Raw genomic sequence first — 22,043 nt, forward strand, 5'->3', positions numbered from 1 at the left:
TTGCGGTGAAGCAGATTTAAGCCATCACCCTAGCTCCCTAAAGTTGTAGTGGAGTAGGCTGACGATTGCAGATCTCGTCTCCAGTAGAGCAGATCAGAGAAAACGAGCCTTAACCCCTAAGTTGTAGGACAACAGGCCGAAGATTGCAAGATTTTGTCTCCCTGAAGTTGCAGTGGAGCAAAATCAAAGTCACAATCCTTATCTTTCTGAAGTTGCAGTAGAGCAGGATAGAAACACACGATGTAATACCCCCTAACCCCAAACTGTTACCGGAACGAGGTTATGAGGCATTACCGGACATATCAGACAACTTACTAATAATTTACAATTATTAAAAATTTTCATAGTATAATATAATAATTGAGTCCCTATCTTGAACTCTCGAAGTTCAAACACGTATTAAAAGTAGAACGGGAATTGTTCGAGTATTCAAATTTTTTTTTTTTTATAAAAATTTCGGCAGCATTTCTGCTTATTTTTACTTAACCCTCCTGCAAATTCAAGCCAAAACAACCAACACCAATTTTTCACATTCATATAACTAATATTTATATCATCAACATAATTTCAACTTAATAACTATCATATACTTTTCTTACCATTTCATTTAACCATCTAAATCTTATAATTCAACCTTCACTACCCAAAGTAATATGCATATTCAAGTGACTATATAACACCTATGTACATGCCACTTTTACCCAAAAGAAAAATATACATCACCAAATTTGTGTTGGAGTCGGGATTGTTCTGGATGTTGAGCGGGACACTTGACTTCTACTAACTGCAGCAGAAACAACGTCTGTTGAGTATGGATATACTCATGGTATTACTATAAATCAAATTATATCAACAATAGTAAAAACATAAATATTAAAATACCTAACAATTAATGTCATATGTACTAATTCATAAATTAATGTATTTTCTCAAACTTAATTTATATCACTTATGAATATACATTTCATACTTTTCTCTTATTATCACAATTCCAATTTCAATTCGTAATTCTTCTCATTTCAATGCCTCAAATTCACATTTCAATTTTTCACCCTATTAACGTAACTCGGACTTTGGCGGATACACGGATCCAACCAAACACACCAATATGGCACCCAGTGCCTCATCGGATAGTTTGAAGTAATAGTTGACACCCAGTGTCCCATCGGCCTAGCCGAAGTAAAGTTGGTACCCAGTACCTCATCGAATCTATCCGAAGAAATATAGTGACACCCAGTGTCTCATCGACTCGAGGTTGAAGTATCCCTGAACACTTTCAATCTTATGGCATGCCAACTATATCCGACTTAACCCGACTAGTTAATAGGGTATTTAATTCACTTTCTCAATCCTATATCACTTTCAATTCACCATTCAAATCACCAATCATTTTTCAATCAATACGCTTTTCAAATAATTACATATTCCATAATTCACTTATTCAATTCAATTTGATTCAATTTGCATCACTTTCATTTTCACTCAATATTCATATCAATTTCACATACTTACCTCAAGTCTTACTTACCATACAAAACAATAAAAAAAAATTCAGCAATCAATAATAATTAAAATTTGAATTATAGTAATACACACCGTAATTCTCCCGTTTTAATCCTCGATGACTTTCTCCTTTCCTTTCGATGCTGATGCTTCAGGTTCTTTGTTGGCTACGAAAATAATAATTTATAATCATCAATACAACATGATTCAATTTAATTCATGAGCCTAAACATGCAAATTTAACCATTTTTAATGTATATATATAATTTCACCATTAAGCTGTCTACTTGAGTTATTGTTACTAAATTATTTATATCTTGAGCTACGAAATTCCAAATTAATATCCGTAAATTTTCCTTAAAACTAGACTCATATATCTTCTAACCATAAAATTTTCAGAATTTTTGGTCTAGCCATTTAGTACAGTTTATTCGTTAAATACTCCCCTGTTATTTCATTTGACAGTTCTGACCTCTCTCTACTAATAATAAATTATCTCATTGTACAGAACTCGAATAAGGTTCTTGTTTATTTATTTTGAAACTAGATTCATTAAGGAGTTCACATATATAAATTACACTCCATAATAATTTTTGTACAATTTTTAATGATTTTTCAAATTTAAAACAGGGCATCTCGAAATCACCCTGAACCAGTATTACAAAATTTCAAATATCTCTTAATTCATCAATTAATTGCTTACACTGTTTCTACTATAAGAAACTAGACTCAATAAGCTTTAATTTCATATTTTTTTCATCCTCTAGTTCTATTTATAAAATTTTTAGTGAATTTTCAAATTCAGACCATTGCTACTTCCCAAAACTATTTTGATGTAAAATGTTAATAACCAAATTTATAACACCAATTCACACCTTATTCCTATTCAAATTTCATTTAAACTCAAATTTAATTATTAAAATTTCAACATATTTTCTTAATTCCGAATTTTGCTCAATTTAATCCCTAAAACACAAAACTTATAGCTTACTTTGCAATTCAATCCTTATATCTATTCTAACTTGAATTTCATTCAATTAAACCCTATTTCATCATTTTATTCAACATGAACTTTGTTTAAAACCTAAGAACTTCCAAACTAACAACTTAATTTCATCAAAACTTGTTTTAAGACTTCTAAAATATCAAAATTATGAGAAAAGGACTTGATTGAGCTTACCAATTAACTCCAAGCTTCATAAACCTTATTTCCCTTTTCTTTCTTCTTTCCTTTCTTTCTCCCCTGTTCTTCTCTGTTTCATTTGCTTTCATTCTGTTTCTTTTAACTTATTTGTTTCTTTTATATATAATAATAATATAATATAATATAATATAATATACTTAATTATTAAATAAATATATATTTTTTAATCAATAAAATCTTTGATATTTTCCACGTTAAACCGCCTCAACTATAGGAAATGGTTTAATTTCCTCTTAAGTCCTTCTAATTTTCTTTAATCTATAATTAAACTTTTACCCTTATTCAATTTAATCCTTTTACTAATTACTCTAAATTAAGCTAAATTTACTTAATTAAAACCTAATTAAACACACTACTAGACTCATAAATATTTTTAATAATTATTTTTGAACTTATTTCACTAAGACGGAGGCCCGATAACACACTTTTCTGGTGCCCACGGATTTTGGGTCGTTACACACGAACCATGTATCCCTGAAGTTGCAGCGGAGCATATTGAGGCTACTCGAAGAAAAGAAGCACCAAGAAGTCGAAGCTCAGTGGGCCCTGGCAAAATTGGCCCATTTATAGTCTTTGCTCTATTATCGTTCCATGACAATGAGCAAAGAGGGGCAGCTGTAATGGCCCAAATTTGCCCGGCCCAAATAAACCAAAAAAAAAACATAAATTAACCAAAATTATAACAGTCCCTTAAATACTTTAGTCCAATTACAAAAAACCAGTAGCCCCATAGCCCAAATATAAGGGCCCACTAACTGGAACAGACCCAAACAGCCCGAAACCGATGCTCAGCTTTGGCAAACCCTAGGGCAAAAGGGGTTCTCGAGTCGCAGCAACCTCAGCAGCCTCCAGGCACCGTACACTCCTCCTGGCGCCACGCACGCTCCCGTACATACGCCAACTGTAACACCCCTAACCCGTATCCCGCCGTAATGTGGGTTTGAGCATTACTACCATTTACGATCACTAAAAAAATTTAAATACTTACCGATTCAATGCATCATATAAATAAATATATTACCATTCAATCAACAGTTTGACAGTTGTATAAGCATCAAACAACAACATTGTTAGTATACTTGCACATATCTCATATAAATTCAACAACGATATATCTATTTTCTCGACATATCGCACTTGAGTTTAATAATAGTCTCAATTACATAATTTCCTTGTATCAACATATCAAAGATAATCATATATGTACATGTCATGAAACATATCATGCTCTTACCGTTTCTTCATAAGCATATATCATTCATTTCATTATATCAATATTTCATGCTCCATCATTTCCATATATTTTATGTATATTTATTCCGGTAATAGCTTATAACAAACTTAACATAAATTATATTTCATGTACTTATACTTATTTCGTTTATCTATCTTCATAATTATTTCATATAACCATTCGTCATCTGATACATATTACCTGAATATCAATTGTTCAACAGATGCTAGAGCGTCTCCCATCCACGGTCTTATTTATCTTTGACATGATGCCATAGTGTCTTTCAACTATGGTCTTACTCATTTTCTGTCATGTTGCCATGGTATCTTTCAACCATGGTCTTGTTCATTTCATATCACGTTGCCATGGTGTCTTTCAACCATGGTCTTACACATTTCATATCAGGTTGCCATGGTATCTTTCAACCATGGTCTTACACATTTTATATCAGGTTGCCATGGTATCTTTCAACCATGGTCTTACACATTTCATATCAGAGAGCACACTCATGAACCTCATCCTTGCGGCGGGATTACCGGTCGAGCTAAATCCTCGCAATATAAACTCATAGAGTATTGTCGGGATTACCGGTCGAGCTAAATCCCAGCAACGAAAATTACTCTAATGAGCTTGGATCCAATTACCACCAAAGCTAAATTCAGACCCTAATTCGGATTACCCGTTCGGGCTAAATCCATTTTACACATATTCTTCTGGAGGGCTATATCAGATAGGATCACCCGTCCTGCTAGATCCTTTTACCGTCAATTCTTTTCGTAAATCCATCGAATTTTCCTTTCATTCAACCGGATTTCTTCCCATTTTATCAAATATATCAATGTTTTATAAATTTTCATACAATGAACATTCAAATCATATTCACATCAATAACATACAATCTCAAGCATTTCAGAATATAATTCAAGTTACACGAACTTACCTCATTGATTGCTCGTGTTTATTATTTCATTATTTCTGATATATTTTCTTTTCCATGATCAAGTCTCGTATTTGTGTCGTCCGGATCTTTATAAATAAATTTGATCATCATTTTCATTCATTTCATATTCTAATACATTTAATTAATGCTCTAGGAAAAATTACCATTTTGCCCCTAAACTTTTAATTAATGACGATTTCATCCTTAGGGATGGAAAGTAAAATTCTTGCAATTTAATCCTTATTTCCAACTATTATTCTCATATATATTGATAACAGTCCATGAATTCTATAAAATATCAAAATTTTCCATAATTTCAACACTTTTCAATTTAATCCCTAAAACATGTTTTCCCGATCTTGAACTAAATTGATAATTTCGTTAAATTTTGTAATTTAAATAATAAAATAATCTATTTCATGCAATTTAGTCATTTCGACATTTTTAAAAATTGCCCATAAAATTTTACTTTTATTCAATTTAGTCCCCGAGCCTAAAACATGCAAATTAGCCATGCTAGATGAATATTCATACATATTTTCCTCCTCCTCCTCTCCATTCCACATCCTTAATTTATATAACATACAACAAGTAACATTATCAATAATTTCACTATTTACTTATATGTACATTCAAAACTGTCCATTTGCGTCATAGTCACTAAATTATTTATATATTAAGCTACAGAACTCGAAATTAAGATCCGTTAATTTTTCCTGAAACTAGACTCACATGTATTCTTATCATAAAATTTTCAGAATTTTGGTTTAACCAATTAGTACAGTTTATTCATTAAAGTCACCCCTGTTCTGCTGTCTGACAGTTCTGACCCTTCTTCACTAAAAATTAGTTATCTCCTTTTACAGAATTCAAATGATGTTCTAGTTTGTTTCTAATAAAACTAGACTCATTCAGGATTCTATAAATATAAATTTAAGCCTCTAATTATTTTTCTTCATTTTTTTTATTATTTTTCAAAGTCTGAACAGGGGAACCCGAATTCATTCTGACCTTGTCTCACAAAATTCATTATATATCAAAATTTACAAATTCATTTCTTACACTGTTTCTTCTATGAGAAACTAGACTCATTAAGATTTAATTTCATATTTTTTTCATCTTATAATTCAATTTATAAAATTTATGGTGATTTTTCAAAGTTAGACTACTGCTGCTGTCCATAACTGTTTTAGTGCAAGATATTAATTACCATGTTATAACACCCTTATTTTCTTTTTCTACACCATTTCTCATCACTTTCTCTTATTTTCTCTTCACTAACATATCAAGAACATAGGACCTTATGTAATAAAACTCTACTATAACATTATTTCCATGATTTATCAACAATAACAAACTTAAAAACATATTGAAATCTTGATGTACTTACCTTATTCTCTTGATACCAATCTTTAACTTGATTTTCTCTCCTCCAGCTTCTATTTCTTGAATCCAACTTGATATTCTAACTCCCCATGTTCTCCTTAACATTTTCTCTCTTGGTAGCTATGGAAATTCATTTGATTTTTGGGTGAAAATGGTGAATTTTTGGTAAAGGACCAAATTGTAAAGAAAGTAAAACTTTCTTTCTTCCTCTCTTTCTCTCACGTTAGTTTGCATGGAAAGGAAAGATGATGAAAATTCTTCATCTTTCTTTCCTTATATACTAAATAAATAATAATAAAATAATATTAAATATCTCATAAAATATTAATAAAATAATATTTATCTAATTAATTAATTTAAAATATCATTAACATAATCATTACATTCTAGAATTCTCTCTCTTGCTAATTGACCATTTTGCCCTTCATGATCTTTTAGAATTCCATCCTTGAGTCATCATTTAATTTGATAAAATCGCAATTTAGTCCCTCATAGTTCTTCACTTATTCAATTTGGTCCTAATTCATCCATTTTCCTTAGTTTCTAGATCATTCTACCCTTAAAATATTTACACTATTGGTCCTTCAACTTTTTCATATTTACACTTTAACCCTTTAAGTCTTGAGTATTTACTCTTAGGCAACAAAACTTTTCTAACTTTTACAATTTAGTCCTTTCCTGAATCAAGATATCATAATTTACTTCCCAATGTTGCCATAACTCAAAACTTCCCTTTTTATCACTTTATTTCCTTATTTTATTATATCAAGGATAATATATTACTGTAAAGATTTTCAGGGTATTACACCAACACCACCCCGTACGCCCCGTACCAATTTGCGAGCGCATGTCCTCTGCTTCATACCTGCGAACAAGACAAACACAGCAACAAACAGAGACAAAAGAGAAAATATTAATTTTCTTTTATTTGTTTTTCTTTCGTTTCAGATATAAAGCCAGAAAATGTTCATTGTAATGAAAAAAGGGGCGCATTTACGCAACAAAAATATACAAACAGATACTGTAAAGAGAGATTTTTTTTTTTACGAACACAAGCAATACGAATACTTACAAAAAAAAAAGCAGAGGTGATTTCTTTTCTTCCTCGAATCCTCTTAGTTTTCCATATATCATTGCGTTTCTGGTTTAGGGGTCATTCACCATTATCGTTTTGAAAATAAAGAGATGAACAAAGGAACGGTGAAATAGGAGCTTACCTTGCGAAGCTAGCCGTCGTCCCCCCTTTTACTTTGTCGAAATCGAAGTCTGAATGAGGATTTCAAAGGCGAAAACCCCTCTTTTAGGGCTCGGATGTGCAAACCGTCGCTCGTAGTGACGAATTAGTGCTAAAAGGAGCATTTGGAGGTCGATTGAGCAACGAGAGAGGGGAAGGGGCTAGGGTTCGGCTGAATAACTCAGTCTTCAGCCCTTTTAAAGGGTTAAAAGCGATGCCGTTTCAAGCCCATTACAATGGCTCAAAAACGACGTCGTCGGATGGAGCCCCGATCTGATCCGTTTAGCTGCCCCGACGACCCGCGCGTTTTCGCGAAGAGGGTCTATTTACAGCATCGGTCCCTCCCTGTTGCACCATGTTTCGTTTGGCTCTTATTTTTTTTTTTTATTAATTTAGCTATGTAATTTATACACGTTTGCAAATAGACCCGTGCTTGAATACAGCCTTTTAGGATCTGGTATATTGTCAGTTTTAGTCCCTAGTTGTTTCCGCGCATGGACTATTGGTCCCTCCACTGTTTTTGTTTAGTTTCAATTTTACCTTGTGTGTTTTAGTTTAATTTTAATTAGGTCTTTTATTTTATAACTTTATAATTTCTTTTATTTACTTACTAGTATATTTTCAAGCACTATGACAATCTTTTTAGTGTTATAAATTTGTTTTTTGTAAGATTATTATCATACTTGTATATCTTGAATGTTTATTTATTTAGTGTTATTAGGCATATATATGTTTTACAAAAAATCCTAATGCTTCATACATCCAATGTTTTATTCTAATTATGTATTTTAGCATATACTTTGTCACGATAATACATTTTGTTTATACACACATGTTTTCCATAAAATTATCTTTCCATTTGCCTATATTAGTACATATATTCGCATATATATATATATTTCATTAAATCTACACATTATCGTTCTTTAGGAATTTACATGTGTTCTCTTTTAAATTTGTATATACATATACGCATTAATACCCTTTATTATTTTAATAGATTTTATTTTAAAACACCTTTCGCTTTGTTAAGAGCTTTTAATTATAAAATTATTATCGTTATCCATGTTTTTATTTCTTTATATTATATTGCTTTTGTGTTTTATATAGCCTATTATTTAAATATTTTGATATGAGGATAGGTATGTTTTTCTTAAAAACTAATTTAAAATTATATATATGTACTAATTTTAATCTCATTCTTTTATAAGTTTATGTGTATATTTTTTTTATATAAATCTATTTTGGGCCTCATGTCTTTGTCATATTATTTTTTGTATCATATATTTTTTGTCCTATCATATATTTTGTTAACTTTTAAATAAATTCATGTTTAAAACATGTTACATGTAATTTGATTCAAATTTTTATTCTATAATATTTGTTCCAAAAAAATCATATAGCTATCTATAGCTTTCATGCAAATATGTCGACTTATGTAGGGGCCCATTTATTCGTTATTATTTAAAAATCATTTTATAGTGCATTGGTTGCTAATTGCTATATTATTTTTCATATCTTGTATCGGTTAATCTATATCATATGTTGTTTATTATTGTGGCATACTATCGTATGTTTTGTTTCGCTTGAATGGTTGTTATATTATCATCTTTGTCATTGTATTATTATCCTCCATGCGCTATTGTAATCAGGTTGCGTTTTTTTAGGATTAGCTATACCTTTTTTTATTTTTAATCGATTGTATCTCATATGCACGTTTACCCCATCCACCGATTTTATTTGATTTTCGAAATGTGGTTTTATAAAATCCAAATTTTATGATTAATTTTGTCCTATTTCAAATCGAATTTATAGGTCTTAAGCTAGCTTTATAATCATTCATTCAAAAGTTCTTCAAAACGAAGACGAGATTCGATGTTTGGCAATTCGCGGAATCGTGCCCTAACGTGTTGGGTTGCAATTTCGTGTTTGCTCAAAATAATCGAATATCACTTTGAAATTTCACTCGCGTCTTTTAAAATTCTTCAAAACGAAGACGAGATTCGATACTTAGCAATTCGCGGAATCGTGCCCTAACGTGTTGGGTTGCAATTTTGCGTTTGTCCAAAGTAATCGAGCATCCCTTCAAAATTTCATTCATGTCTTCTAAAAATTATTTAAAACGAAAGCTATATTCGGCGTTTGACAATTCGAGAATCATGCCCTATCGTGCTGGGCTGTGATTTCTCGTTTGTTCAAAACGATCGAATATTCTTTTGTATTATCACTCATGTTTTTAAAAAATAAAAAATAAAAAATATAAATACTTAAAAACGATGATGATATTCAATGTTTGGCGATTTGAGAACCGTACCCTATCGTGCTGGGTTGCGCTTTTTCATTGGTCCGAAACAATTGAAAATCCTTTCGGAATTTCCTTCACATTTTCTAAAATCTTTCAAAATGAAGGTGATGTTGGATGTTTGGCGATTTGAGAATCGAGCCCTATCGTGTTGGGTTGCGCTTTTTCATTTGCCCAAAATAATCGAATATCTCCTCGGAATTTTCACACATATTTTATAAAGTAAGGCAATGGTCAATATTTGGAAATTCAAGGAATCGTACCCTACTGTGCTGGGTTTCGATTTTTTGTTGGACTAAATAATTGAGCATCCTTCGGTAATTCTCAAATTACATACTTTCGGACATCGAAACAAGAAATTTTGACAACTAACTCGGATTACTCAAACGTTATAAAAGGAACCACATTTCAAAAACTTTTAATTTAGACACAAGGACAGTATTTAATCGATTTGGTACCAATTTTGGGCGTAGTGAGGGTGCTAACCCTTCCTCATACGTAACCGACTCCCGAGCCCATTTTCTCACACTTTCGTAGACCATAATCGGTGTTTTAGTAAACCGAAAATGTTTTATTAAAATAACCAAATTCTTAGGTGACCCGATCACACCAAAATAAAAGGATCGGTGGCGACTCCATATTTCTATTTCCCAAATAGTCGATTTCCTCCTTTTTTAAAAAATTTTAAAATATTTGAATAAAAAGGGTGGTTTCGACACTATTAATAGATTTTAGATTCAACGGTGAATACGCAGATTAGTATATTAAATTACCTAATAACCCAACAAAGAATTAGAGTTAGTGATGTGTCCTAATACTCATTACACCGAAATGCTAAAATAGTTCTCATTCTTAACATCATTAAACATAAATTTACATATCTTTAACCCCTTTCGTAATATTTTCATGATCATAATCCACATCACAAATATATACACATATGAATATCATCACAACCATTGCCATCAAAGTCAATTAAGCTAACATGCCTTTTATGACAACATTCATTAATATTAATTCATTAAACTTAGCTGCTTAATGAGTTAATAACACAAGATTACAAACCAAATTCATTTTTCATCCTTGGATTCTTGACGTCCCGGTCTTGTTTCTTAACTTTGTTCAAATAATTCAATTATTAGTACGAGCTAGTGGCCTATTCAAATACATCAAACTATTCAATTAAACATATGTAATTTTTCAACTTAGTCTTTTTATACCCTAATGTCCGATTTTCGTATATCTCAAAATTTTCCCGCTCGAATCAATTCGACTTTATAACTATACTCTAAGGCCTCAAACTATCTATAAAACACCATTTTTGTTCAAAGTTCTCAACAATCTCATTCAAGCTCCCAAGAACTCATCAATGACTATATTATCTATGTTTAATCAAGTCTTGTTTCTACACATCCCACTTCATTTCTAGCATGTTTTCCACCAAAGTTCAAGCTTAACACTAGATATTCATGGATTCAAGCTTTCATTCTCTAAGTTCTCTAATGCTTAGGCTATGTTCATCAACTATCATATATAAACTAAGATTTTAACAAATTCAAGTGAAAAGTTCACCTTCCTTAGTAATTTGATGGACGACAATGGAAGAGTAACCTAAAGAATTTCTTTCTTTGTTTTGCTTCTCTCACCAATTCAACATATATATATATATATATATATACACATAATTAATCTAATTCCTCATTAATCTAATGGCTACAATTGAGCTTAAACAATGGTCAATAGAAATGAATGGCAAGGATCAACCAAGCCACTAACTAAGAATAAATCTTGGTTTAACAGCACTAGAGGTGTACATGGGCCGGGCCGGGGTGGGTTTAGGTCGGGCTCAATTAAAAATTTAGACTCATTTGATAGGTTCGGGCCCGGCCCGGCCCAAAAAATGGGCCTAAAATTTTGCCTAAGCCCTACTTGAATAAAAATGTTAAAACTCGGGCCTGACCCAGCCTGTCCATAGTAATTTTTATATTATTTTTTATATAATTTAAAAAATATATAATACATCAAAAATACTAAAAACATGAAAATAAATATTTCCCAACAAATTGAAAATAAATTTTAAAAATATGTATACTTAAATAACACTAAGATAGATGCAACTTAATAAGCAAATGCCTCTAAAATAATAACAAAATTAACAAATGTCTTTAAAATAATAGCAAAATTAACAATAAGATAAGTTTTATACAATATCCAAACAATAACAACAAAATAGTAGCAACATAATAGTAAAATGGTAGCAAAATAGGGAGAAAACATTAAGAAATAATAATTAAAAAAACATATATTTTTTGTCCTTTAGTGAATTCGGGTAGGGTCAGGCCAAAAATACCTTACCTGAGGCCCGACCCATTTTTTAAACAGGCCTTATTTTTTTATCCAAGCCTATTTTTCGAGCCTATATTTTTGCCCAAACCCTCTCACATTTCAGACTGGTCTTCGAGCTTGGCTGAGTGGCCCGACCCATGAACAAGTCTAAACAGTACTTAGGTTCTTGGCATAATTACCACTGACAAATTTGTTTAATTCTTAAATCAATTCTCTTTATTTTATTCACCTTACAATTTAGTCTTTGATCAATAATTACTATTCTTTCAATCTAGTCCTTGTACTTAATAATTTATCTAATTTAATCACTTAATAATTCTAATTTCTAATTTCATGTTCATCTTGTAAATGTCTCGATTTAATATTTTTGGACTAGTTCGGCTTCGAAAATTTAGCCTCGAAATCAAATTTTTTGACCCTAATGAAAATCAGAATGTTATATACAAAATGCTCGACATCCTGCAAGGTCTCCATAATAGATTTCTTCATATTTGTGTCATTGTTGCTCATGTCTGATCCACCTCTAGTATTCACTTCAACCGTAACAATGGTCATATTTGTTGCCATGAGTGATGTGGAAAATTTTTTTAAAATGTCATTAAGTAATTTGAAATAGATCATGAGTAATGTGGTGGAAAGAGTTAATAAAATAATTTCTCCACATTTTGGTGATCAATATTTAATTTATTATAAAATTTCTCGTAGATGATGTCACAAATGAATTTGTTATGTATCGTAAACTCTTGAAAAAAAATTAATTATATTTTTTCAAATTATATTTTTGTCATAATTTAAGCTTTCATATAAGAAGGTTAGTTTCACATTAATACAATTTCTATTTTTAAAAATTACAATAGTTTATCTATATCTATAATAAAAGAATAAATAAAAGGTTAAAAAAAAGCACTAAAGTATTTTTCATAGAAGCAACTACTTTCCTAAAGAAAAGGTTAGCCATCCATATAGTGAATATTCAAATCCTTGTGATAACAGAAAAGAATGATTCAACATTGTAAAACTAAAAATGGTTAGTGCCAAAAGGAAGGAAATAAATGAATGGATGAGCTTATTCTAAGGGATTAAGATGGAAGAATGGAAGAGGGGATTGTGTGGTATAAAAGGAGAGGTATGCATGCAATTCAAAATCAACTCAAGCTAATCATCTCCCTCTTCCTCTAGAGGGGATAAACAGTATAATAAATTATATTGGAGGCGTGGTCGGCAAAAAAAAGGGTTAAGAGATGGCTCGATTAACATTAGTATCGATGCTATTTCTCTGGGCAGGATCAATGCTTATGGTCCAGGGCGGAGATCCCACCCTTTTTTTCGAATGGAACGTCACCTATGGCACCATTGCTCCCTTGGGAGTGCCAGTAAAGGGTATTCTTATTAACGGGCAATTCCCGGGACCAAATATTAACTCTACCACCAACAACAATATTGTGGTCAATGTGTTCAATAACCTTGATGAGCCATTCCTTGTAACATGGTAAGCGACTACCAAGAGTATTTTCTTTTTTACATTAATATGATTATGCTAGTGAAGAGTTGAGCTAATTATATGTGGAAATGGGATTTGTTGCAGGAACGGCGTGCAGCATAGGAAGAACTCTTGGCAAGATGGTGTTCTGGGAACCAACTGTCCTATCCCCCCTGGGAAGAATTACACCTATAAATTCCAGGTGAAGGATCAGATTGGCAGCTACATCTACTATCCGGTGACGGCTATGCATAAGGCGGTTGGTGGTTTCGGTGGCCTCCGTGTTAATAGCCGTCTACTCATCCCTGTTCCCTACGCTGATCCGGCTGATGACTATACTCTCTTAGTGGGAGACTTTTTCAACAAGGGACACACCAGCCTTAAGAAGATTCTTGATAGCGGTCGCAACCTTGGGAGATGTGACGGTGTTCACCTTAATGGGAAAGTTGCAAAAGGTGATAGGAAGGATGAACCTCTGTTTACGATGGAGGCAGGCAAAACGTACAAGTACAGGATTTGCAATACGGGTATCAAGACATCTCTGAACGTCAGGTTCCAAGGCCACACCATGAAATTGGTTGAGATGGAGGGTTCCCACACAATGCAGAATGACTATGACTCCCTTGATGTGCATGTTGGACAGTGCTTCAGTGTGCTTGTTACTGCCAACCAGGAACCAAGGGATTACTATGTGGTGGCCTCTACCCGTTTTACCAGACGTGAGGTTACAGCAACTGGCATCATCCGTTACAAGAATGGTAAGGGAGTTGCCTCATCCGAGTTGCCACCACCACCTGTTGGTTGGGCTTGGTCACTCAATCAATTCCGTACCTTCCGTTGGAACTTGACTTCTAACGCTGCTAGGCCTAACCCTCAGGGCTCCTACAAATATGGTTCCATTAACATTACCCGCACCATCAAGCTTGCCAACACTGCACAAAAAGTAGATGGCAAGCTCCGATATGCTCTTAATGGAGTCTCCTATGTCGAACCAACCACTCCACTAAAACTTGCAGAATACTACGGCGTAGCCGACAAGGTTTTCAAGTATGATACCATTCCCGATGAGCCACAAAGTGACAACACTAAGGTAACTTTGGCACCTATTGTGCTGAACATGACACACAGAAACTTTGTGGAAATAATCTTCGAGAATCACGAGAGCGCCATTCAGTCTTACCACTTGTCTGGCTACTCATTCTTTGCTGTGGGGTAAGTATAGCTTCTAACATAACAAATACATGTGGTGATTTGCTTGAGTTGGAAGTAATAAGTTGTATAATGATTTGTCGCAGCATGGACGTTGGGAAATGGAGCCCCGAGAAGAGGATGAACTACAATCTTCTTGACGCCGTGAGCAGACACACCATACAGGTATTCCCCAACTCCTGGTCAGCAATCCTATTGACATTCGACAACTGCGGGATGTGGAACCTGAGGTCGGAGATATGGGACAGGCATTACCTTGGGCAACAGCTTTATGCTAGTGTTATTTCCCCTAACCGATCCCTCAAGGATGAGTACAACTTGCCGGAAGGTGTATTGACTTGCGGCATCGTGCAAGGCATGCCAAGGCCTCCACCTTTCAGCAGTTAATTTAATTAAGCTTATAAATCTGTATCCAATTATGGTATATGAGGAGAGAGAGGGTGAGAAAAGCTTGAGTTCGAAATGTATTTAATGAAATAAAATGTTTTGGACCATATGTTTATACTCAAATCATGCGCAAGCTTTCAACAATTTCATTGCTGCCATGTTTTAATTCTAATTACTTTGTTCATTATTAAAATCATATAATACCTTAATAAGAAAAACCATCGCAAAATAGTATGCATCACGAAAATAATTAATGAATAGACCAACATTCTGTTATCTTCTTCCCTTTTCTATTTTCTGCTTTCTGTTTCGGTTCATAACAGAACCAGGAGACTAAACATCCCTCAGTCCACTCCTGCAAGGTAAGATTCTCCCAAGAAATTTACTACTGCCAAAGAAAGAGCAAACAATTTTGTCAACTGTCTGCACCAACAGATATTTGCTTGTTGGTATTTTGGATGAGAGATGAGTGAAGTTAGCAGTTTCTTGAGCTAGAAGGCTCGATACTTGCTAAACAAACAAAACAGAATTGAGCTTGAAGAACAAGAATGAATGCAAAGAAAGAGAGAACTGAATGAATAATTCTGATGATTTTTCATTAACCTTGAAAGATGGCATAATGCCAATACATATACCAGGCATAAGCTAGTCAAAGGTAAGCAAATTTTCACCTAAACATTACCTACTACCACTTAGTAACTTTGAAACTTATAAAACATAACTTGTACACTTTGTAAAGCTGATTTATCAGCTCAAATGTCAACAAAATTACATTCAGTACATTAACAACTTAGTTCTAATTTAACTAAGTTACAAAACATCAATTGAGGTAACAAAACAAAATGGAATTGAACAGCAGCATCAACTTCAACTGCAACTGCAACTGCATGGCTCGGGCTGCTTCTCTGCAACTTGGCTGCATGCAGGCCAACTTCAACAGCTCTGTACAACGAAGCACTTCATTGAGTAGAATGACTTGCTACAATTTGTTGCTTTTGTAAAACCATATGCCGAGGAAGGCGTTTATGGGTTTTATGTCAATATTCTCAAGTCTGTCAATAAGTCTTGGAGCAAGCTCTTCCACAAAGATTATGTTCGAGGAAGATGGTATAATTTTGGCCCTACACAAATTAGGGAGCTATTGCTTCACTCATGCTTGATAGATGTCAAGCTAGATGAATTTTATGATACAATGGTCAAAACCATCACCAATGGAGTTCATCTTACCTTGCCCCTAAGCAACTGAGCCACAAGCTTCTACTCTAGAGCCCACTTATGCTGGCCTGTTTGCTATTGCAACCAGAAACTGGATTCCTAATAGCCAAACGAATACAGTTACAAAGAAGATGTTACTCTGCTTAGGAAGATTTGTGATGTGATTCAATTTTCACTTGGGAGAGCTTATTTTTCAGGAAATCATCAAACATACTAATTTTGTTTACCCCATGTTATATCTTTCTTTCCTTTCACTTATTTTTCAGATACTTTATAATCAAAATCCTGAAATTGTATTGGCTACTGAAAAATATGAAAGGAAGCCTATAGAGTTGAAGTATTCATACAAGTGGCTTGAAGGGAAACACCAGGTTGCACTCCCTGAAGCTGTTCCTGATGTTGTGGCTCAGCCTGTTGGAGTTGGCACGAAGGAAGACATTTCATCTCAGCTCTCAGCCTTTGAACAAAAGATCCTCCAACATCTTGATGCTGAGATTGCCTCCCAAGAAAAGGTCATTCAACAACTTCAAGCCAATGTTCGAAGAGTCAAAGCATTGTGGAATGATCTCCTGGCCAAGCTGCTTCAGTTGGGTTTGGAAAATCTCTTGAACTAAAAGGGGGAGTGGTATAAAGGACTTGGCACTACAGGTGACACTACTGCAATTAGTATCATGTTTTTTCTTTTCTTAGTATGATGATTTTTCTGTGCCACAATCACCATAAACTTAGGGCATGAGGGGATGAAATAATTTACCACCATAATATTGGGGTTCCAATTCTCATCAAAGAATTTGCAACCCTCAGTTTCAGAAGCTATTTGCCAAACGAAATTTGTTTTATTTTAATGTTTTTGGGTTATAATTTTGAAGACTCTTAACTTGAATTATGTTTATTTTAATTGATATTTTGTGAACCTTTATCCTATCTATGATATAAATTCCAGTACTTTGGTTATAAAGGCTATTCTCACTACTTATGCATTAATGATTATTTTGTTAGTATTAATTGAAGTATGATGGATTAAGGGTGAGCTAAAATGAAAAATTTTCATTTAGGTCTTTTTAAATTAATAAAAGTAAAATTACATGTTCGCCCCTTAAAGATGATGAAAATTTAATTTAATCCTATAAAAATATAAAGATATTAATTATTAAAATTATAAAATTACACTTTTAATATCGTAAAAATTACAATTTAATTTTAGCCCCCTAAATCCTTGATTATTTAGGGAGAGCATTTGTTATAGTGAAATTACTAATACCAAACAAATTTTCTATTTAATGTTGATTTTTGTATGATTAATATTTAACCATCATAATTTCAATTCTGATTAAATTTTAAATATTTAACTATATTTTTAATGTAAAACTTTGAACCATTATATATATATATTGAATTGAAATAGTAGAGATTTTCGATTAATTCGAAAATTTACTTGTATAACAAATAAAATAATAGATTCAACAATTAAAAACATTAATTAACTTTTATTTGTTAATAATTCGTTAATTTATGTAAGTTTTACATATTTATCTATTTGGATTGTGATTGTATTATTTTTCCATTATATCGTATTTTAATATTATTGATATTATTTACGAAAAAGCTATATTTTAAAAAATAAAATAAATTTCACACACACTGTAAATAGGAAAAATGAAAGAATTTATTATTGAATGAAGTAATATATTCTGATATTACATCAAGAAAATTAATTTATTGGAAAAGTCAGCATTAGTCACTACAAAGGCCGTTTTATGTGTATTTGAAGCAGAACTGGTTCCAGGTTTATATAAGCTTTAAATTAGGTGTAAGCTGGTGGTGGCCTTGGCATGTTTTCCACAACACCGCAAACTAGTGCACCCTCAGGCATGTTGTATTCGTCCCTGAGTGATTTGTTAGGGGAAAGAACACTAACATAAAGCTGTTGCCCAAGGTAACGCCTGTCCCATATCTCTGACCTGATGTTCCACATTCCACAGTTGTCGAATGACAATAGGATAGCTGCCCAGGACTTGGGGAAAACCTGTATGGTGTGTCTGCTCACGGCATCAAGAAGATTGTAGTTCTTCCTCTTCTCAGGGCTCCATTGCCCAGTCTCGACACTGCAACAAATGATTATAGAATTTAGTTAAACGGAAAGTAATGACTATATACTAGAAGAATTTAAAGACCAAATACTTACGCCACAGCAAAGAAGGCATAGCCACACAAGTGATAAGACTGGATGGCTGTTTCGCGATTCTCGAAGATGATTTCCATAAAGTTTCTGTGTGTCAGGTTGAGGACAACAGGTTCCATGGTTATTTTAGTGATCTCAGCTGGTGGGTCATCAGGAATGGTATCGTACTTGAAAACCTTGTCAGCTACGCCGTAGTATTCTGCAAGTTTTAGTGGAGTGGTTGGTTCGACATAGGAGGCTCCATTAATAGCATATCGAAGCTTGCCATCTACTTTTTGAGCAGTGTTGGCCAGCTTGATGGTACGGGTAATGTTAACGGAACCATATTTGTAGGAGCCCTGAGGGTTAGGCCTAGCAGCGCTGGCAGTCAAGTTCCAACGGAAGGTACGGAATTGATTGAGTGACCAAGCCCAACCAACTGGTGGTGGTGGCAACTTAGGTGAGGGTGCGCCCTTGCCATTGGTGTAACGGATGACACCAGTTGCTGTAACCTCTTGTTTGGTAAAACGGGTAGAGGCCACAACAAAGTAATCCTTTGGTTCTTGGTCGGCTGTAACAAGCACACTGAAGCACTGTCCAACATGAACATCAAGGGATTCATAGTCATTTTGCACTGTGTGGGAACCCTCCATCTCAACCAATTTCATGTTGTGGCCTTGGAACCTGACGTTCAGAGATGTTTTGAGACCCGCATTGCAAATCCTATACTTGTAGGTTTTGCCTGCTTCCATGGTGAAGAGAGGTTCATCGCTACCATCACCTTTAGCAACTTTTCCATTAATGTGGACACCATCACATCTACCAAGGTTACGACCGCTCTCAAGAATTTTCTTGAGGGTGGTGTGTCCCTTGTTGAAAAAATCTCCTGCTATGATAGTATAGTCATCAGCTGGATCAGCATAGGGGACAGGAATGAGTAAACGACTGTTAATACGAAGGCCACCGAAACCGCCAACCGCCTTATGCATACCCGTCACTGGATAATACATGTAGCTGCCAATTTGGTCCTTCACCTGGAATTTATAGGTGTAATTCGTCCCGGGGGGGATAGGACAGTTGGTTCCAAGCACACCATCTTGCCAAGGATTCTTTCTATGCTGCACGCCACTCCTGCAACAAATTTCATTTCCATATATATATATATATGTAATTAAGCTCAACTCTTTACTAATATAATCAAATGGGAAAAAAAGTACTCTTGTTTACCATGTCAAAAGGAATGGCTCATCAAGGTTGTTGAACACATTTACTATAACATTGTTGTTGGTGGTAGAGTTAATATTTGGCCCAGGGAATTGCCCGTTAATAAGAATACCTTTAACGGGAACACCTAAAGGAGATATAGTGCCATAAGTGACCTTCCACTCGAAACTAATGGTGGGATCTCCACCTTGAACCATAAGCAGTGATCCTACCCAGAGGAAAAACACCGCTATTATCGTCAATGGAGCCATTTTATTGGCTTCAAATTCTCTTATATAATTTTATAAATTAAGACTGTTTATCCCCTCTTAGAGGAAGAAGATTTGTTTGAGATGATTTGAGTTGCATGTTGGCTTACCCTTTTATACAACACAACTCCTTCTAATACAATCATTCTTCACCATTCAATTTTTCTCTTGAAATCCTTAAATTGAGCACATCCATTTGTTTCTTTACTTTATTTTAGTACATACTATTTTTAACATTAACCGATTTGATTTTACTATAATTCTCTTTTGTTCTAATATAATATTTGCACATTCATTGTGTGGATGGCTAATATTTCATGACTAATACATCTTTATCAAATAAGTTTTAAAATACTTAATCCTTACCATAACCATTTATTTAATTACATGGACGATATAAACGTGAACAAAACACAAATAAGAATTTAACATGAAACCAAACCAGCATTAGAAAAAATCATATATAAACAGTATTCTAAATTTATAAATATATATTATTTTATATATTCACATGATGCTCAATTTTTTTCTATATTTTAAAATTAAAATTCTAGTTTTATATAGATTTTTATATACATTAATTTATAAATGTACATATCACTATTATTTTATATATTCACATCATGCTCAAATTCTTTTTCCTATATTTTTAAATGTGAAATTTTGGTTTTCTATTCTTTTATATGTTGGGCACACGAGAAACTTGGGTTTGTGCTCATTGTTTTGGGTTGAAGCTTGGATAAAAGGGCTTAAAATATTGCATAGAATAAGGGGTTTCACAGAGTGGGAGTTGAAAACAACAATGCTGAGCTTTTTTCTTTACTTGATGACCAAAATGGAGAGCCAAGTTGTGAAGCCCTTGTAAGACACATCCAAATTCTTTGCAATCACAAATTGAAACTTACATAAATATAGAGGCAGATTGTTAGGGAAAAATGAGCTTTCTTTTTCTCTGCCAAAGTAAATTTTATTTCGTATAAATACCAATGATCAGGCCTTTCAGAGGCACATTGGTTGAGATATCCTTTTATATGCTATAAGTCTCGATTGCTCATTTTCCTTTTCTGTCTCATACCTCCTCTCTCTATCGTTGTGCCCATCAACACACTTTGTTTCCCTACTACGATTGCACAGCTCATTACTACCTTCTGAACGTTCCACAACCATATTTGACACAGTTACCCCTATTTTCATTTTATTGGACTAATGAGCAAAATTTAACACCCTTTATGTTACTTGAAATTTCATCGTCACTTTTATCCGAATGCCTACTAGCCCTCCTGCACCAATGATCATCACAACCTAACAGAGGTCAAACTTCACTAGAGGTAAAGCCACCATCATAGCCAAGGACATTGGACTCACATTATCTAGATTTGCAATTAATTCGTTGACGTCCTCTTCACTTGATGAACGAATCACTTCAACTTCTAACACTTTCAGATCAATATTTCTAGCCAACCACTTTTATTTGGATTTGCAGAACAACACTTACCTTACTCTGTAGTCTCTGATACTTTCACCACTTCCTCATTCTCACCTTGGACAATCTTCATGTCTCTGATCCATCTATTTAACTAAGTTCTTTGTGCTGGTTTCTTTGAGGACACTCTTCTAAGAGTAATTGATGTGCTAAGTGAAGATATTAGGAATTTTTAGCTCCTACACTCTAATATTTTTTGCATTATGGCTAGTTGAGCCTTCCTTTGTATGAAAAAAAAAAACCTAGTTTAATCTAATAGTTGAATCTCAAACTTAAAGAGTTGTTATTCACTTTTCAAGCAACCACTAACATATTATGGAAATTAGAGTGACAGAAACAAGGTAGCTGATTCATTGTCCAAACTACAAGTTTCAGAAGATTTTGGAATAAAGTGCTCACTCGACCCCTCAGAGAAATCGATACGTTATTGTTATTAGACAAATTGGGGTCATACCATCCCAATGGTATTTTGATGTAGAACAGTAAT

At 33.6% G+C, this 22,043-nt stretch overlaps 2 protein-coding genes across 2 annotated transcripts; one reads left to right on the forward strand and one right to left on the reverse strand.

The window, feature by feature from the left end:
• Positions 1 to 13,264: 13,264 nt before the first annotated feature.
• LOC108452553 (L-ascorbate oxidase homolog) lies at positions 13,265 to 15,369 on the forward strand. The gene is made up of 3 exons (XM_017750350.2): positions 13,265 to 13,638; positions 13,735 to 14,841; positions 14,925 to 15,369. The coding sequence occupies exons 1-3, from the start codon at positions 13,391 to 13,393 to the stop codon at positions 15,223 to 15,225; spliced, it is 1,656 nt and encodes a 551-aa protein (XP_017605839.1). The 5' UTR covers positions 13,265 to 13,390; the 3' UTR covers positions 15,226 to 15,369.
• A 2,805-nt stretch (positions 15,370 to 18,174) lies between these two features.
• LOC108452686 (L-ascorbate oxidase homolog) lies at positions 18,175 to 20,163 on the reverse strand. The gene is made up of 3 exons (XM_017750485.2): positions 19,829 to 20,163; positions 18,626 to 19,732; positions 18,175 to 18,545 (listed from the first exon to the last, which is right to left on the reverse strand). Exons 1-3 carry the CDS (start codon positions 20,074 to 20,076, stop codon positions 18,245 to 18,247), a joined length of 1,656 nt encoding a protein of 551 aa, XP_017605974.1. The 5' UTR covers positions 20,077 to 20,163; the 3' UTR covers positions 18,175 to 18,244.
• Between the last annotated feature and the right edge of the window lie 1,880 nt (positions 20,164 to 22,043).

Source organism: Gossypium arboreum, chromosome 13, assembly GCF_025698485.1.
Source record: "Gossypium arboreum isolate Shixiya-1 chromosome 13, ASM2569848v2, whole genome shotgun sequence".
NCBI lineage: Eukaryota > Viridiplantae > Streptophyta > Magnoliopsida > Malvales > Malvaceae > Gossypium > Gossypium arboreum.